Here is a 20,601-nt window from a genome sequence, read left to right as displayed (position 1 = left end):
GGTTCCTATATTTGCCTGCAGTTCCGCTTTCATTACCATGGCTGTATAAGGCCTGGGTCACCTCTGACATTTAGATCTGATGTAGGGTGAAAGATAAAGTTAGACATTATTTCATGATGGATTGAGACCTATGTGTTTTGTCTTCTGCTTCCAGGACGCACAGAGAACTTCCAGGATGCGTTTGATACCTCCAACCTAGCTCTGGATAAAATACCCCTGGCCTTTTATTCGGGGATGTTTGCATTTGGAGGCTGGTAAGTTTTAAAAAGTCATTAAGGTTTTTAGATTATCGGGAGCTACGTTCTAGCTGTCTAATATCTGTTTGGTAATCACAGAAAGTCCTTTTACGCTATGTTTTGTACTTACATTTTTCAATAAAAATCTATTGAACGTGAAAAAGTCATTAAGGGCTGTCCGTGGTTAGCTCAAGGGGGATCACCTTCCCTGGGAAAAAGGTAGTCCAAACGGCAGGATTTATTAAAAATCTGACTTGTAGCCAGTTTTATTTAAAAAGGTTGCATGAAAATTAAACAAACAAACCAGAAAATAAATCCTTGCCATCCAGGCACTAACTAAACATTGCAGATTCCTAGCTCAGAGGTGAAGGGATTCTCCCAGTCACCCACAAAACAAAGATAACACAAACATTATCTTTCTCTCACAAAGAAAACTTCACATAAGCAGCTCTCTCAGGTTTTTGGGTTCCTGAGTCTCAGGCCAAGAGCAATCCTTTGCTTACTTTATACCACCTGTTGGTGGACACAAGTGGACCGCAAAGTTTGGTCCGGAACCAACCCTGCCAAGATGGCTGCTAAAACCTGGACTGGATTCCACCTTAATTCACAGCAAATGAACGCATGCGAGGTGAAACATAACGTCCATCAATCACCTCCCTATTCATAATGTCACATATCCCCGCCTCTGCTCAAGCCCCTGCGGCTGAACAACTGTCCCAACTAGACAATGAATATGGGGAAGGGCATCTGCATTATTCTAAAGTTTCCCAGCTCTATGCTCCACTCCACTTAAATGCTTGAAGAGTAAGGAACCACCTTATCACCCGACTGTTTTTCTCCTTGTTATCACACATCCATTTGAGAGGGGCATGATCGGTGACTAGTTTGAATGGTCTCCCCAACAGGTAATACTTCAGGGCATCTAAGGCACATTTGATAGCTAAACATTCCTTCTCAACAATGGCATAGTTTTTCTCATGTCTGTTCAGCTTTCTGCTCAGGAAGACCACTGGGTGCTCCTCACCGTCTCTGACTTGGGACAGTACCGCACCCAGTCCCACATCAGAGGCGTCTGTCTGTACCACAAACTCCTTTGTGAAATCTGAGGTCACAAGCACAGGTTGTGCACAAAAAGCTTGCTTGAAACATATGAAATGCCTTTTCTGCCTCAGGATTCCACTTAATCATGACCGACCCTTTACCCTTCATCAGATCTGTCAGTGGGGCTGCAATGGTGGCAAAATTGGGTATAAAACGCTTGTAGTATCCTGTGATCCCAAGAAATGCACAAACTTGCTTTTTATTTATAGGTTGGGGCCACTTTCCAACCGCCTCAATTTTAATGACCTGAGGCTTGATCAGCCCTCAACCAATAAGTTAGCCAAGGTATTTGGCCTCCTCCAAGCCTATGGCACACTTTCTAGGGTTGGCAGCGAGTCTTGCTTTCCTAAGGGAATCTACTACTGCTTGCACCCGGGGCAAATGAGATTCCCTGTGGATGACTACATCATCCAAATAGGTGGCTGTGTATTGGCCATGTGGTCTTAACGTCTTATTCATCATTCTCTGGAATGAGGCAGGAGCACCATGCAAACCAAAAGGCATCCGTTTATACTGTAAAGACCCCTCGGGTGTAGAAAACGCTGTTTTCTCTTTTGAAAATTCGGAGGTATCTGCCAATAACCTTTAGTCAGATCTAAAGTAGTATGTACCGGGCACTTCCCAATCTGTCAACAAGCTCGACCCGAAACATTGGATACGCATCAAATTTGGAAACGCTGTTCAACTTCCTGAAATCATTACAAAACCTTATAGTTCCATCTGGTTTTCGGGACCAACACTATGGGATTTGACCAGTCACTGTGACACTCCTCTATCAAGTCCAACTCTAACATGTTCTTTATCTCATTTGCAACTGCTTCTCGCCTAGCTTCGGGTATTCTATAGGGCTTTACATTTACACAGACACCTGGTTCCATAAATATGTCATGCTTGTAAAACTGTGGTCAGTCCGGGCAGGTGAGAGAAAAAGTATCTATTTTTACTCACAAACTCTTTAACGTCCTTCTGTTGGGCCACTGACAAGGTTTCAGATATGGGTACTTCAGGTGTCCCAGAGGAATGTCCTTTTGGGGTGTTGGGACTGCCAGTAAAGTCTCTCTGTCCTTCCAGGGTTTCAAGAGATTAACGTTATATATTTGCTCTGGTTTACCTTTTCCTGGCTGGTAAAGTTTGTAGTTTTTACTTCCCCTACTCTTTCAATAATTTCAAAGGGACTTTGCCACTTTGCTAGGAATTTACTTTCAACCGTGGGGACTAGTACCAGCACTCTTTCACCAGTGTTGAAGGTTTGGGCTTTAGCACGCGATTATAAACCCTTCTCTGGGACTCCTGGACTTGCTCCATATGTTCCTGTACAAGCGGCATGACAGCCGCGATTCTATCTAGCATTAGTGAGATATGCTTGATGACGCTTCTATAAGGCATAGTCTCTCCCTCCCACGTTTCTTTTGCGACATCTAGCAATCCCCTGGGATGTCTACCATACAATAGTTCAAAAGGGGAATACCCTGTAGAGGCCCGAGGTACCTCTCGTATAGCAAACATGAGGCATGTCAGCAAAAAAATCCCAATTTCTCCCATCTTTGTCCACCACCTTTTTAAACATGTTTTTGAGTGTTTTGTTAAATCTCTCCACAAGACCATCAGTTTGGGGGTGGTAGACAGAGGTACGGAGATGGGAGATTTTGAACAACTTACACAACTTACACAAATCTTTAGTGACTCTGGACATAAATGGTATGCCTTGATCCGTTAACCACTTCAGCCCCGGAAGGATTTACCCCCTTCCTGACCAGAGCACTTTTTACAATTTGGCACTGCATCGCTTTAACTGCTAATTGCGCGGTCATGCAATGCTGTACCCAAATGAAATTTGCGTTCTTTTCTTCCCACAAATAGAGCTTTCTTTTGATGTTATTTGATCACCTCTGCGGTTTTTATTTTTTGCGCTATAAACGGAAAAAGACCGAAAATTTTGAAAAAAAATTATATTTTCTACTTTTTGTTATAAAAAAATCCAATAAACTCAATTTTAGTCATACATTTAGGCCAAAATGTATTCGGCCACATGTCTTTGGTAAAAAAAAAATGTCAATAAGCGTATATTTAATCGGTTTGTGCAAAAGTTATAGCGTCTACAAACTAGGGTACATTTTCTGGAATTTACACAGCTTTTAGTTTATGACTGCCTATGTCATTTCTTGAGGTGCTAAAATGGCAGGGCAGTACAAACCCCCCCCAAATGACCACATTTTGGAAAGTAGACACCCCAAGGAAATTACTGAGAGGCATGTTGAGCCCATTGAATATTTATTTTTTTTGTCCCAAGTGATTGAATAATGACAAAAAAAAAAAAATTTACAAAAAGTTGTCACTAAATGATATATTGCTCACACAGGCCATGGGCATATGTGGAATTGCACCCCAAAATACATTCAGCTGCTTCTCCAGAGTATGGGGATACCACATGTGTGGGACTTTTTGGGAGCCTAGCGGCGTACGGGGCCCCGAAAACCAATCACTGCCTTCAGGATTTCTAAGGGTGTAAATTTTTGATTTCACTCCTCACTACCTATCACAGTTTTGAAGGCCATAAAATGCCCAGATGGCACAAAACCCCCCCATATGACCCAATTTTGGAAAGTAGACACCCCAAGCTATTTGCTGAGAGGCATGTTGAGTCCATGGAATATTTTATATTTTGACACAAGTTGCGGGAAAGTGACACTTTTTTTTTTTTTTTGCACAAAGTTGTCACTAAATGATATATTGCTCACACAGGCCATGGGCATATGTGGAATTGCACCCCAAAATACATTTAGCTGCTTCTCCTGAGTATGGGGATACCACATGTGTGGGACTTTCTGGGAGCCTAGCCGCGTACGGGGCCTGAAAACCAATCACCACCTTCAGGATTTCTAAGGGCGTAAATTATTGATTTCACTTTTCACTGCCTATCACAGTTTCGGAGGCCATGGAATGCCCAGGTGGCACAACCCCCCCAAATGACCCCATTTTGGAAAGCAGACACCCCAAGCTATTTGCTGAGAGGCATGGTGAGTATTTTGCAGCTCTCATTTGTTTTTGAAAATGAAGAAAGACAAGAAAAAAAAATTTTTTTTCTTTTTTCAATTTTCAAAACTTTGTGACAAAAAGTGAGGTCTGCAAAATACTCACTATACCTCTCAGCAAATAGCTTGGGGTGTCTACTTTCCAAAATAGGGTCATTTGGGGGGGTTTTGTGCCACCTGGGCATTCCATGGCCTCCAAAACTGTGATAGGCAGTGAAGAGTGAAATAAAAAATTTACGCCCTTAGAAAGCCTGAAGGCGGTGCTTGGTTTTCGGGGTCCCGTACGCGGCTAGGCTCCCAAAAAGTCCCACACATGTGGTATCCCCATACTCAGGAGAAGCAACAGAATGTATTTTGGGGTGTAATTTCACATATCCCCATGGCATGTTTGAGCAATATATCATTTAGTGACAACTTTGTGAAAAAAAAAAAAAATTGTCTTTTTCCAGCAACTTGTGTCACAATATAAAATATTCTATAGACTCGACATGCCTCTCAGCAAATAGCTTGGGGTGTCTACTTTCCAAAATGGGGTCATTTGGGGGGGTTTTGAACTGTCCTGGCATTTTATGCACAACATTTAGAAGCTTATGTCACACATCACCCACTCTTCTAACCACTTGAAGACAAAGCCCTTTCTGACACTTTTTGTTTACATGAAAAAAAAAATTTTTTTTGCAAGGAAATTACTTTGAACCCCCAAACATTATATATTTTTTTAAAGCAAATGCCCTACAGATTAAAATGGTGGGTGTTTCATTTTTTTTTCACACAGTATTTGCGCAGCGATTTTTCAAATGCATTTTTTTGGGAAAAAACACACTTTTTTAAAATTTTAATGCACTAAGACACGCTATATTGCCCAAATGTTTGATGAAATAAAAAAGATGATCTTAGGCCGAGTACATGGATACCAAACATGACATGCTTTAAAATTGCGCACAAACGTGCAGTGGTGACAAACTAAAAACATTTTTAAAAGCCTTTAAAAGCCTTTACACGTTACCACTTTAGATTTACAGAGGAGGTCTACTGCTAAAATTACTGCCCTTGATCTGACCTTTGCGGCGATACCTCACATGCATGGTGCAATTGCTGTTTACATTTGACGCCAGACCGACGCTTGCGTTTGCCTTATCGCGAGAGCAGGGGGGGAGAGGGGTGCTTTTTTTTTTTTTTCTTTATTATTTTTTTTCTTTATCTTATTTTTAAACTGTTCCTTTCATTTTTTTAAAATCATTTTTATTGTTATCTCAGGGAATGTAAATATCCCCTATGATAGCAATAGGTAGTGACAGGTACTCTTTTTTGAAAAAAATGGGGTCTATTAGACCCTAGATCTCTCCTCTGCCCTCAAAGCATCTGACCACACCAAGATCGGTATGATAAAATGCTTTCCCAATTTCCCAATGGCGCTGTTTACATCCGGCGAAATCTAAGTCATGAAATGCTCGTAGCTTCCGGTTTCTTACGCCATAGAGATGTTTGGAGCCACTCTGGTCTCTGGTCAGCTGGCTGAATCACCAGCTGCATTCTCAGGTTCCCTGTTGAGACAGAAGAGCCAGAGAAAAACACAGAAGACGGTGGTGGTGGGGGGGGGGCATTCCCTCCCACTGCTTGTAAAAGCAGTCTAGAGGCTAATTAGCCCCTAGGATTGCTTTTACATGAAAGCCCACAGCTGGCTGAAAAGAATGATACCAAGATGATACCTAAACCTGCAGGCATCATTCTGGTATAACCACTCAAAGTCGTGAACCGCGTACCTGAAGACAAAAAAATGGTTAACAATAAAACACAGTAAACGGTAAAGTATAAAAAATTGCATACCTGAAAAGCAAACATGATAAAACATAATAACAATAAAACATTGCAGAATAGAATACAGTAAAAAAGAGCAGCACAATAGAGAGAGAATAGAGAGAGAGAGAACAATAAAACGACAACTATTTTTTTTTTATTTTATATATTTTTTTGTGGTTTTTTTTTTTTACACTTTATTTTTGTAACTGTAATTTTTATAACTGTAACCGGTTCCAGGTTTGGGTCTCTCAAAATGCGATGGCATCTTGGGAGACCCTGTGAAAGTGCGCCTAGTCTGTGCAATGCTGTACCCTACGCTCAACTAGTGAATGGTAGCGTTCAAAACATTCACCAATGCAAAGACCAGGATTGTCAGGACAGGAGGGAAAATAATAGCGGGTGTCGCGCCTATATCCGCGCTTGCTGCAGACACGACATCTTTTTCGGGGGGGTTCGTTGGGTAGGGGTACTCGGGAGGACATAAAGAAAATGCCTCTCATGCAGCCGACTGCATTTGGTTGGGGATGTGAATGGGGGAAGTACGGGTGCTGCAGAAGTGCTGGGTTCCCAATTAAGATTGGCGAATGCAGCAGGAAGGGCATTATGGGCACGACGGGCCTGTGTTTGTCTTCTTGGTGGCAGCGGGACACTACTTGTGCTTGCCACCTCACCAGCTTGAACTGCACTTATGGGACTCGCCACGTTACCAAGTTTTACTGCAGTGCTGGTTTGACTACGACCGGGGTGTACTAGGCCGCTGGTGCTTGCCAGTTTACCAAAACGCTACCAAAAAAACTGTTAGCGATCGCAGGGATCAGGCCTGACTCTGCGAACGCTGCAGTTATGCGTTTAGTGTTTTGTAAGTGACAGTGATCGATTAATACTGCACTTGGGTGGGCTGGGCGGAGGGGCAAAACGCAGGTGTTAGCAGGTATCTGGGCTGATCCCGCTAACACTGCGTTTTTGGGAACCCTAAACTGCTGGGGACGCTAGTATAGATCTGATCGGATCAGATATTGATCCGTTCAGATACTATACCACTAAGGGAGGTGTACGGAGCGTGCGTGGGTGTTATGGCTACTGGCACTAACCTGACGCTGCCTTGGGCTGGTGCTTGCCAGTTCACCAAACCGCTACCAAAAAAACTGTTAGCGATCGCAGGGATCAGGCCTGACTCTGCGAATGCTGCAGTTATGTGTGTTTAGTGTTTTGTAAGTGACAGTGATCGATCGATCGATACTGCACTTGGGTGGGCTGGGCTGGGCCGGGCCGAGGGGCAAAACGCAGGTGCTAGCAAGTATCTGGGCTGATCCCGCTAACACTGCGTTTTTGGGAACCCTAAACTGCTTGGGATGCTAGTATAGATCTGATCGGATCAGATATTGATCCGTTCAGATACTATACCACTAAGGGAGGTGTATGCTGCGTGTGTGGGTGTTAGCGGTACTGGCGCTAACCTGACGCTGCCTGGGGCGACGCAAACCCTATCTGTCCCTAAAACCTAAGTTATATCACCTCCGGGCGATCAGGGGGCTAAACCTTTATTAGGTAATAAACGGCGGGTGCCCTGACACTATAAAAAATAAACGAACTAACCAGCGTCACCCGTAACAGTTATACGGTGGTCACTGGTGAAAGGGTTAACTAGGGGGCAATCAAGGGGTTAAAACCTTTTTTAGGTAGTATATGGGGGGTCCCGGACGCTATAAAACGCTGATGGCGAACCTATATATTTACCTCCCTAACTAGCGTCACCAGTGACACTAATACAACGATCAGAAAAATGATCGCTTAGTGACACTGGCGACGGGGGGTGATCAAGGGGTTAAAACTTTATTAGGGGGGGGTTAGGGGGGTACCCTAGACCTAAAGGGGGCTAATACTAACTGCCCTACCACACTAACTGTCACAAACTGACACCAATGCAGTAATCAGGAGAAAAAAAAAAACTGCTTGGTGTCAGTGTGACGGGGGGGGGGGGGGGGCTGCTCGGGGGTGTAATGTATGCCTGGCGTGTTCTAATGTGTGTGTGTGTTGGTGCACTCACTCGGATGTCTTCTCTCCTCGGCGCCGGAACGGAAAATACTGAGCAGGGGAGAGATGACATAATTTCCTCTGCTGCTGTTTACTATACAGCAGCAGAGGAAGAATCTGATTGGCTGGGAGCGATCGCGAGGGGGGGGGGGCCACGAATGGATGGTCTCCCCCTCACCTCTCATCGCTCCCAGACAGAAGCCGACCGCCTCGGGCCCTGGGTACGTGATTTTGCCTGCCCGTGCCATTCTGCCGCAGTATATCTGCGTTAGGCGGTCGGCAAGTGGTTAAAAAGTCTTTTTGCAATACCCACATGACTGAATACTGTACATGGACAATCTCTCTGGCAATAGTCTTAGCTGAGGTATTATGCAAGGGAATGGCTTCATTATATCGTGTGGCATAGTCCAGTATTACCGGTATGTACTGATGGCCCCGGGCAGACTTTACTACTGGTCTCACTAGATCTATGCCAATTCTTTCAAAAGGCACTTAAATTATTGGTAACGTTACCAGCGGACTGCAAAAATCGGGCGATGGCGCAGAATACTGACACTCGGGTATGACTCACAATATCTTTTGACATCTGCATGTAACCTCGGGGTTATTACATAGTTAGTAAGGTTGAATAAAGACCCCAGTGCATCCAGTTCAACCTGAGTGAGTACAGAAAAACAAAAAAATACTGCGCTACCTATAGAAACTATCCCCCCAAAAAGCAGCAGTTAAACAGTGAGATGTGCACTAAAATAACTAATGAAAAAGAAATAACCGCGCTAAATATAAGTGAAACACGTGAAGCAATCTCAAAGACTTCCGTGAGGAAGTACATATATAAATACAAAAATGTTGAAAAATATTAAAAATTAAATTATGAAAAGTACATGGGTCAACACATGTATGTATGAATCAAACATGAGTGTCCATATGTAATATTTGCGAATAAAAAAGTGTCCATATATAGTAACAGAAAATAAAAATGTGAAGTAATGATCTGAAATCAGTCCGAGAAAGACCCCTTGGGTGAATCCAACCAGAGTCAATGGTGTAAAAAATATGAGTGACAACCCATACAGTATCCGCAAATACCCAATAATTGCGCTTACCGCAAGGCAAGCGAACACCAGCCTGTATCACGTCTTGGTGTGGAGAATCCAGATGGTGCTCTTAGACTGTATACATCGTAGCACAAGGCAAGCCAACAACAGCTTGTGTTCAGTAACGGTTAACCACACCACACTACGTGATCCACCACCAGGCAAATAATGCGCTTACCGCAAGGCAAGCCAACCACAGCTTATGTTCAATAGCAGTATGAGAGATCCATTGGCGTTCTGGACTGCTTGCGCCAGGAACCGGGGGATACAGCAGACACTCCAAAATGACATCTCACAAGCATGTAAATAAAAAAGAACTGGCCATAGTGAAATACTGATAAAAACGATTTAATAGATAAAAGGTAGAAAACTCACATAAGTATGTAAAAATACAGCAGACGGCCGGCATAGCGAGCACCCGTCCACACTGAAAATGGCGATGATGTCAGAGCGTCAACCTCCCGACGTACGTTTCACCACAAATGGCGTCGTCTGGGGAACCCACACTCAACCTGAGTGAGTGTGGGTGTCTACAATTATCCCTATCCCTGTACATTGTGTCTCATTAAGATGCTCATCTATTATATCACTATTTATTTAAGCTACCCATATAGCGCTGTCAATTTACGCAGCACTCCACACATACATCCCTACCCTCAAGGAGCCCACAATCCAAGGTCCCCAACTCACATTCATATACTATGGCCAATTTTGGACAGAAGCCAACCAGCATGTCTTTTGGAGTGTGGGAGGAAACCGGAGTACCCGGAGGAAACCCACGCAGGCACAGGGAGAACATGCAAACTCCAGGTAGGTAGTGTCATGGTTGGGATTCAAACCAGGGACCCTTTTTACTGCTAGGCAAGAGTGCTACCCACTACACCACTGTGCCGCCACTATTCTCTCCTTGGTTTTCTCTATACCCAGATATCCACCTATTACATGACTATGGGCTGAATCGAATACCATCCGGCGATAGGGTTTGGGAACCACTAGCTACTCTATCTCCTCCTCCCCTTGCTTTACCACCTGATACAGCAAGTTATTTTTAAGAGCCATGTAGGGAAAAGACACCCCTACATTAGGTTCAACAGGTTCCCCATCCATCATTTTAATGTTTTCTCTGGCTCTATTGAGTGTGGTGTCTTAGTTGTTCTGTACAAAAATCATTTTTCCTGACTTCTAAGTCAGGCACTATGTTCTGCCCACTCTCACTAATATGCCCCGTACACACGGTCGAACAATGATCGGACATTCCGACAACAAGATCCATGGATTTTTACGACGGATGTTGGCTAAAACTTGTCTTGCATACACACGGTCACACAAAGTTGTCGGAAAATCCGATCGTTCTGAACGCAGCGACGTAAAACACGTACGTCGGGGCTATAAAAGGGGCAGTAGCCAATAGCTTTTGTCTCTTAATTTATTCTGAGCATGCGTGGCACTTTGTGCGTCGGATTTGTGTACACACGATCGGAATTTCCGAAAACGGATTTTGTTGTCGGAAAATTTTATAGCCTGCTCTCAAACTTTGTGTGTCAGAAATTCCGATGGAAAATGTGTGATGGAGCCCACACATGGTCGGAATTTCCAACAACAAGGTCCTATCACACATTTTCTGTCGGAAAATCCGACCGTGTGTACAGGGCATTAGAGTCAGAGATAATTTCTTGTTCATTATCCTCAAGCAGGGGGTGGGATTCAAGCTCCTCCTGCTCCCCAGCCATTACAGAAAAAGGAAAAGGGTCTACCCCTTCCTTGGACACACCAACAGTTTACCTTTCAGTTTTGCAATCAAAAAGTCCGGAGTGAGTTCCAGTGTTTTCTCAGCAGGGGGCGCTCTGTCCTCCTGACTCCTTTTGTTTTCCCATAAACTCCAAAAGTGTGGAAAATCTCTGCCCAGTAGGGCTTCATGAAGTAGTGAGGGCACCACCCCTATTGAATTTGTTACAGTGCCCAAGGGGTATCAACCTCAACCACAGCAGTCTGGTAGTCACGTGTGTCCCCATGTATACAAATAACTCCAATAGTGCTAGGGTGTAACTGCAGGATTTACAAAATCACCTTTGACTAATGTCACAACACTACCAGAATCTAGCAGAGCAGTGACTGGCTTTCCATCAACTGAAATAATACACATTTGTTTTTCCATGCGTCCCTGACATGATGCAGTACATGCCACATGTGCAAAAAGAGACATGCGTTTTTTCACATTTCACATATGCATTATCACATTGCATTGGTTCATCATTTAAGGAACAGTTAGCAGCAATATGACCTAGCGCATGGCAACAATAACATTTTATGTGTTCTGTATCCAGTCCTCTAAACGATTTCAGAGACGTTCCTGACCCATTTGGCCAGTCTCCAGGTCCTGAGCCCATAGTCTCATTATCTGTAGCAACAGTCTTGTAATTTTTCCCCCAAGCCCTTGAACCCCAGAACAGTCTTACCTGATCCTCCAAGCGGTTTTTCACCTCTATCGACATTGGGGTGGGGTACGGACAAGTTTCTCCATCAGGTCCACCAGCTGGTTTGCAGTCTTAGGGTCCCCATGGCTGACCCACTTCCTCAAAGTGGCAGGGAGCACACGCAAATAACAGTCCATGACCACACACTCCACAATCTTAGGTACTGACAAAGCCTCTGGCTGCAGCCACTTCTTGATGAGGTGTATCAAATCAAACATCTGGGAGCGGGGTGGCTTATTAGTACTGTGTGACCACCGATGCAACCGTTGAGCCCGGACTGCAATGGTGATGCCCAGGCGTGCAAATATCTCAGCCTTCAGCATCTCATAATCCTGAGCATCATCTGGTTCCAGGTCAAAATAGGCCTTTTGGGATTCTCCTGTCAGAAAGGGTGCTAGCAGTCCTGCCCATTACTCTTTTTGCCATCCTTCTCGAACAACAGCTCTTTCAAAAGTTGATAGGTAAGCTTCCACATCATCTGCAGGTGTCATCTTCTGCAGGTAATAGCTGGCACACACCATTTCTATTCCACCAGCAAAGGACCTGCGGACCCTTTCTTTAACTCTACCAGGGCCTCCGCAAACTGGTGGTTGATTTCCTGCTGGGCTGCAATGGCCTACAGCAGTCATCCATCTTTCCACTTGCTCAGAAAGATGCCCGCCAAAAATCCACCATATGTCAGGGGTTAGCTCAAGGGGTGATCACCTTCCCTGGGAAAAAGGTAGTCCAAACGTCAGGTTTTCCTAACCGCTTCCAGACTGCCCCACGTACATTTACTGCGGCAGGGTGGCCCAGGTGTGCAAAATCACGTACCTGTACGTGATTTCGTACACGCGGTTTAGGGGGGTGCTCTCGGTGTGATTGTAGGTTCCTAGCTCAGAGGTGAAGAGCTTCTCTCAGTCACCCACAAAACAAAGATAACACAAACATTATCTTTCTCTCACAAAGCAAATTTCACATAGGAAGCCAAAAACCTGAGAGAGCTGCTTGAGTCCCAGGCCTGGACTGGATTCCAAGAGTAATCCTTTGCTTACTTTATACCACCTGTTGGTGGATACAAGTGGACCGCAAAATTTGGTCCGGTGTTCTGCCGAGAAAGTTCTGCTCGGCGGATTAGTTCCCCCCTATACTGCGCATGCGCAGTAGAAGCCGGCGGAAATAGCTGAAGCGGAACAGCTGAAAATCAGCTGTACACGGCGCCTGTAAGAGGGCCGCTCGCCACGCTTCGGGCACGGCCTCGCTGCGCTCGGCACTTTTAGATTCCCCCTCTAGGTCCACTTGGATAGTGGGGAAGGAACCTGGACCCAGAGCGCAGGCGCCGTGTACAGCTGATTGAATCGTTTGAGCTTCGGCTATCTCCGGCGGCTGACAGTAGTACGTACTGCGCAGGCGCTGCGCCTGCGCAGTACAGGGGGGGAACCTATCCGCCGAAGGAACTTATTCGGCAAGACACCGGAACCAACCCTGCCAAGATGGCTGCTAAAACCTGGACTGGATTCCACCTTAATTCTCAGCAAATGAATACATGCGAGGTGAAACATAACGTCTATCAATCACCTTGCCTTTCATAATGTCACAGGGCTCATTCACTCCATACGCCAATGCAGCTTTTCCCAACACAGTCCTAAAGCAATTTGCCTTATGTAGTAATAATTTAGTTCACACACATTGGTACCAATGTGCTTAGAAAAGGTTGGACATGCTGTATTTTGAAGCAGCACAGAGTGTTAGATTGCAATGTGCTGTGGTGCATAGAGATAAATGAAATGATAAAGTTACATAAAGTTAATTAAAAAAAGAAAAAATAGGAAAACAAAGTGATGCATTGTAACAACTCAGCACTCCTCCATATTACAGTGCATGCCAGTGGGCATGCGTTATACATAGCATAAAGCATACCCACTGGTGTGAATAGGTCATTAAGGTTTGCTTACCTTGCACTTGTTCCATGTTGCCTTTTTTTAAAATCTTCCCTTTAGGCCCCATTTACACTTGGCTGTTGTTGCAGTGTGTTACTGTGCATTATAGTGCTCTGCAATGCTGGTGCATTTGATGTTCTCTGGGTTAATGTGTTGTGCTGTGCATTGCTGTAAACCTTTCTCTTAATTCAACCTGTTGATCCTGCTAAGTACAGCTTATCTTTCCACTTCCTTTGTTAAAGTGACATCACTTTCTAAACAGATCTGTAAGGAGGAGCAGTGTTGTCACCCTCCCAATGGATGCTTCCACTGGGTTCTGCCATTCATGTACAGTTAGTCAGAGGGAGGTGTAAAATGTTGTATTTAGTGGGCTTACTTCACCGCTGGTCCTTTTCATTTATATTAGCTAAACAATGGACCAGGAAAAACAAGAGACCCAATGCACTCCTGCTTCTTATGTCACCACTATAGAATGTTCATCTGAACCTACGATATGGGTGCACAGACTGGAAGTAAAGAGGCATGAAAGGTGCTGCAGTAATATTAACCCCTTTCTGAAATGGATTTGGTTTGAGATTTAAAAATAATCACTGGATCTGTTTAAGTTACATACCAGCCCAGAAAGTGGACAACAGAAATGCAGACAGTGCAGTGTTAACAGTGGCTCAGGATCCAGGACCATAATATAAGTATGCGATTGTGGTATTGTGGACATTTTCTCATCCGATCAGAGAACACTTTGCAATAATTCAGAAAATGCAAAGCATTCTCTGAATGGTGCCCGTGCTATGTGGAGAGCACTGAAGGATCTATGTCTACTTCCCGGTTTCCCAGTTTCCAGGAGAAGGTCAGGTAAGGTATATACATAGTTACATTGCTCCAAGCTGGACCAATGTCACTATGTAACAATATACCATGCCTGGAATTCATCTTTAAAGTCTTGAATATTATGGTCTGTGGACACAAAATCTATTATCCTGTGTCTAGTCATTCCTTTTTCATTTAAATTCCAGGTTTTATGTTACTTTTGTTACTGAAGAGATAGTAAACCCAGAAAGGTAAGTCGACTTTTTCATTTGATGCAAAATAAACTCTCTGTCAAATCTATGTCCATAGCACAGTGTGACAGCATAATCAAGATTTTTTTTAAGTATTTACCACCTGTCCTGTATGGGCTCTTGAGTTATCCATTGTTATGCGCAATCATGTTGGAATGGGAAGAGGCCATCCCCATACTGTTCCCACAAAGTTGGGAGCACTATATTGTCCAAAATGTCTTGATATGCTAAAACCTTAAGAGTTCCCTTCACTGGAACTAAGGGGCCAAGTCCAACCACTGAAATACGACCTCACACCATAATCCCCCCTCCACCAAATGATTTGGACCAGTGCACAAAGCAAGGTCCATAAAGACTCGGATGAGCGAGTTAGGGGTGGAGGAACTTGACTGGCCTGCACAGAGTCCGGACCTCAACCTGATGGAACACCTTTGGGATGAATTAGAGCGAGCCAGGCCTTCTCGTCCAACATCAGCGCCTGACCTCACAAATGCGCTTCTGGAAGAATGGTCAAATATTCCCATAGACGCACTCCTAAAACTTGTGGACAGCCTTCCCAGAAGAGTTGAAGCTGTTATAGCTGCAAAGGGTGGGCCAACTCAAAATTGAACCCTACAGACTAAGACTAGGTGCCATTAAAGTTCATGTATCCCAATACTTTTGGTAATATAGTGTATATATATATAAATTTATCTCTGCAAGAAAATATCATACATCATGTTTTACCAGGGTTACTTGCATATTTCAATATTAGTTTCTATATGTTGGTAATAAAAGGTGTCAATGCCTAATTGGCACCAGTGTGTTTTTTCCCAGGAATATCCCCATAACTGTGATTGTGTCACTGATCATAGTCACCATCTGCTACCTGCTCACCAATGTGGCGTACTACACTGTCCTCACAACCAATGAAGTGCTGGCTTCTGAAGCTGTTGCCATGGTGAGTATTGACTTTACCTTTGCAGAGGTAGGTTAGCAAGTCTATAACAAAGCAACTTTCTTAGAATCATCTGATGGGAGCAGTCATATCTTTTTTATCAGATTTTATTTATGAAAGTTATTTTTATAGCGTTTGCATAGAAATATGCTGCCTTGCGAGACAGCGAGAAAAAAACAAACAAGAAAAACAGAGTACAGATCAGTATTCAAACATTTCCTCCAGCAGATATAAATTACACCACAGCAATTAGATGAAAACATGAGCTACCTTAAGGAAAGGAAAGGGCCTAGTAACCAAGCTTCCTTAATGGCTAGGCCTATAGACTCTGTTCAGCAAGACCATATTGAGCCTAACGTATACATAGCATTATGTAGGAGAAAGATATGTTCTTCAAATGAAATGCACCTATTGAATTTGGTGATCCAGTCTTAAAGTGAAGGTGGGTTGGGTGAGGTCTACTTTAGGCCTATCAAAATGCATATAGTAAATAATGATCTAGTAATTGCTATAACCATATCTTCATCCGTAAGGGAAGAGTCGTAATAGCCTAAGATACAAGTGAGCATGGTAAGGTAGACCCCAAAGAGACCATTAATTGTTCTGAGCATCTTTTCCCAATACCTCATCAATTTCTGGCAGTGCCAGATAAAGTGAATGAGATTCCCATGTGGGTGACCACATTTGCTGCAGCAAGAGTCATCTCAAAGTAACTTAGGAGTGCGATAAACTCTACTTTATGAAGTATAAAGAGTTGTGGTAACTGTAAGGGAGACAAAGATACGAGTTGTGAGGATTTGAGAACATCCCATACATCATCTTTAATGGGTCCCAACTCTTCCTTCCATCATCTACTACATAAAAGTGGGAATCTGAACAGGAATCTGTCCAATAGCTGTGCCCAGGCCCATTTAGTGGTACCTGCTTGAACTATTATGGCAGGTAATGTAGTCAGGGAAATTATAATCAAAAGCACATTTTTTGATGTTGTATTGAAGGATTTCTGCTACCTGGAGTAGACTGATGATGTCATCTCATTCTTGGCAAAGCCACTGGACTAGGGCTCCAGGACTGCTTCTTATACTGTTGCTGTCTATTGTGACTTAAGAGACAGAAGGTGGAAACGCTGCACTCCATAGCCCAGCCACTATACAGACAGGTGAAGAAACTGCTTCAGCCTAAGCTCCTCCTGACTACACTCCTCTGACATGTTTCACCCCACCCATGGGGTTTAATCATAATGATCTAGAAACATAAAGAAATCAGAGATTTTTACCTATTTGTATAGTGACTGGACTCCGGTGTGCAGTGTTTCCACCTTCTGTCTTCTAATTTGCTCCTGCTAGCCTGGATGAGCTTCTTTGAATGACAACATCTGTTTTGTGCTTTGGACTGCAGGGGAAGGCTTGTAGTTCTTTGAGCGGCGCTCTAAGTTCTTTGCATATATGTCTATTGGGACCTGTTACAGATTTATTCATGGACATTTGTAAAGTTATTGCTGAAAATAGGACTGAAACAACTAATCGATTAATCGACAACTAATCGATTATGAAATTAATCGATTACTATTTTCATAATCGATTAATCGGCCAGTAACATAATGGGGTTAAAAATAATAAAATTAGCCCTTTATAATACAAAAAGAGCAAATAATTGCTACTGTAAATATTACTTTCACAGTTCTACAGTAAAAAAATGAACCCCGAACAGTAGCGATTATTTGCTTTTTTTGTACTATAAAGGGCTCATTTTAGTTTTTTTTAACCTCATTATGTTACTAAACGTCTTAGACCTGGTTCACATCTGTGTTTTTTGGTGCTTTTTGCAGAAACACACTACAGTTCATTTAACATGGTTTTCTATGGGACACGTTCACATCTATGCTTTTTTTCAGCCGCTGCATATTTGGAAAGGGTCAGGGACTTTTTTTTTTTTTTTTAACGCAAAATGGTGCTTTTTTGGTTCAATATACTTCAATGGAGAAGCTGCAGAAAAGCATGTAATGCATTTTTGCAGCAATTTGTGTTTTTTAATCTGCCCAAAAACAAATTGGCCAAAAAACTATTTTTCTTCTAATAGTGTATACAGTATATCTCCTCTAATAGTGTATATACAGTATATCTCTTCTGTCTGTTATTCTCAGAGTGGATTCAATATTTTGCTCCCTAACCATATAGTTGGTTGTTTATATTTACCACTGCATAGAGATATTTAAGAATAAATTGCTTTTTTTTTTTTTAAACTTTACATATTAGCTAAATTATACACCACTTTTTTTTTTAAGGTTATTATCCGATTAATCGATTAATTGAAACAATAATCGATTATGAAAATAATCGTTAGTTGCAGCCCTAGCTGAAAAGCCCACTTAAAACTGAACTCTGGGATGCTGTGTAAAAAAAAGCAGAACACTGAAGGCAATGATATGCAAAACTCATAAACCCATATTCTATTCCAGTGGCGGCTGGTGCTCAAAATTTTTGGGGGCGCAAACAAACTACAGACCTTAGTGAAGGACACCAAGGTACATTTCAAATTAAAACCATCAAAAAAACACCGTCTACTCTCTGGCCTAGTTCTACAAGTACAAATAAGTTTAAAATAACATTTATATAAAGACTGCTTGTGGTATACTGTTAGACAGAATCTGTCACCTCAAGCGCAGCCTCCGTACCTTATTTTACCTCAAAGGGAGCCTCCATCACCTCACACTCAGCCCCCCTGTCCCCAGAACTTTTTTTGGACAGAACTTTTCCCCACCGTCTTTGAGCAGGGTTGCTGCTCTTCCATCAGACATACTACAAGAGTGGATCAGAGACTGCAGACATACAAGAGTGGATCGGAGACTACAGACATACAAGAGTGGAAAAGTGGAAAAAAAAGGAAGGGATTCCAATCATGAAGAAGTATACTGCTTCGAGATAAGTAGAGGTTCCCCCTCCCAAAGTAATAGGCACACACAGACTGAATGGGTGCAGCAGATGTGGGGTATGTGCCACTTCTATACTCACGGTCACATACATCATGATGACACACTGGTCTCTCCTCGTGTAAATCTCAGAAGCATTCTGACAGACTCTGTGCCTCATCCTGGGGATGTGATGATTGCTGCAGCTCTGCTCTTCTCAGTATTGGCCGGTAGACTGGATGAACGGTCAGGTCAGACTCCAGGTCGGGAGAGCAGCTAGTTCTAGTGCTGGGAAATGCAGCACTAGAGGCTGCCAGGATCTCCCTGCACCTGATTGGCTGTTAGGACGTTAGCAACCAATAGTTTTCACACCCAGGTGGACAGCGGTGCGGGACCCGGTGTCTTGCTGAGAAAGTTTCCCTGTCGGATAAGGACCCCCCTGTACTGCGCAGGCGCATCGCTTGCGCAGTACGAAGGACTAGCAGCCGCCGAAAATAGCCAAAGCTAAAAAACTTCAATCAGCTGTACACGGCACTTGCGCCCTGGGTCCAGGTTGAAGCCCCACCATCCAAGTGGACCTAGAGGGAGAATAAAAAAGTGCCGAGCGAAGCGAGGCCGTGACTGAAGCGTGGCGAGCGAAGCGAGCCCGCAAGGTGCCCTCTTACAGGCGCCATGTACAGCTCATTTCTATTCTATTCGTCTTCGGCTATTTCCGCCGGCTCCTACTATGCAAACGCTGCACCTGCGCAGTAGAGGGGGGTCCTTATCCGCCAAGAGGAACTTTCTCGGCAGAACACCGGGGCATGGGGGACACCTAAACCAGCTCCTACCCTAAAACAGCGGCCGCGGACACTGCAAACACCGCTCACAGACACCTTGCCGATCCCTGCCCATAGTTAACACTCACTCCAATCGCTCACATCCATACAATAGTCACCATTTCTTCCTTCTGTTATGCACTCTATACCAGGGGTAGTGAATTAAAATTCAAGAAGGTCCGGTCTCTAAAAAAATTTACGGCCGAGGTCCGAATCACAAGTCTGTGCCATTAACGATTGTAATACTCTGAATGTAAATGTCCCCAATAGTGTTTCCCCTTACCAGAGTAATTCATTACATTGGGTGTCCCCATCAGACTACCCCATAAATCAGTTGCCACCGTCAGGGTACCCCCTTATATCAGGTATTCGCGTCAGGTTTCTTCATCAGACGGCTCCCTTACATCTGGTGTCTCCCATAAGTGTGCCCCCTTACATCATTTGTCTCCATCAGAGTGTCCACTTACAGTAGGTGCCGTCATCAGAATGCCCTTTACATCAGGTGTCCCCATCGCAGTGCCACCTTACATCAGGTGTCCCCATCACAATGCCCCCATCATTATGTCCCTTTACATCAGGTGTCCCCATCAGAGTGTCCCTTTACCTCAGGGGTCCCCTTTAGAGTGCCCCTTTACATTAGGTATTCCCATCAGAGTGCCCTATCACTTCAGGTGTCCCCGTCAGAGTACCCCCTTAACATAATATATGCCCATCAGTGTACCCCCACTAACATAATATGTGCCCATCAGTGTGTCCCCTTAAAATAAAATGTGCCCATCAGCATGACCCTTATTTTATGTTAAGGGACATGCTGATGGGCACATTTTGTTGTACCCATCAGCAGGCCACTTAAAATAAAATGTGCCCATCGGATTGACCCTTAACATAAAATGAGGGACATGCAGATGAGCAGGGCACATTTTACGATAAGGGGCACTCTGATAGGCACAATTTATGTTAAGGGGCACTCTGATGAGCACATGCCCATCTGCGTGCCCCTTAACATAAAATGTGCCCATCGGTGTTGCTCTTAAAATAAAATATGCCCAGAGTGCCCCTGAACATAAAATATGCTCATCAGAGTGCCCCTTAACATGAAATGTGCCCATCAGCATGACCCTTAACATAAAATAAGTAGCATGCTGATGGGCACATTTTATGTTAAGGGGCACTCTGATGGGCACAAC

The 20,601-nt window shown here is 43.7% G+C and overlaps 1 protein-coding gene across 1 annotated transcript in view; it reads left to right on the top strand.

The window, feature by feature from the left end:
• Positions 1-20,601, top strand: part of LOC141132901 (cystine/glutamate transporter-like) — a gene marked incomplete in the record, with an annotated part of 56,836 nt that overhangs the window by 10,763 nt on the left and 25,472 nt on the right. Inside the window, 3 exon segments of the mRNA XM_073621857.1 lie at positions 155-254; positions 14,707-14,751; positions 15,568-15,691. Coding sequence (XP_073477958.1) covers positions 155-254; positions 14,707-14,751; positions 15,568-15,691 — 269 coding nt within the window.

This window comes from Aquarana catesbeiana, linkage group LG03 (assembly GCF_042186555.1).
Source record: "Aquarana catesbeiana isolate 2022-GZ linkage group LG03, ASM4218655v1, whole genome shotgun sequence".
Classification (NCBI taxonomy): domain Eukaryota; kingdom Metazoa; phylum Chordata; class Amphibia; order Anura; family Ranidae; genus Aquarana; species Aquarana catesbeiana.
This window is presented reverse-complemented; position numbering and strand designations above follow the sequence as displayed.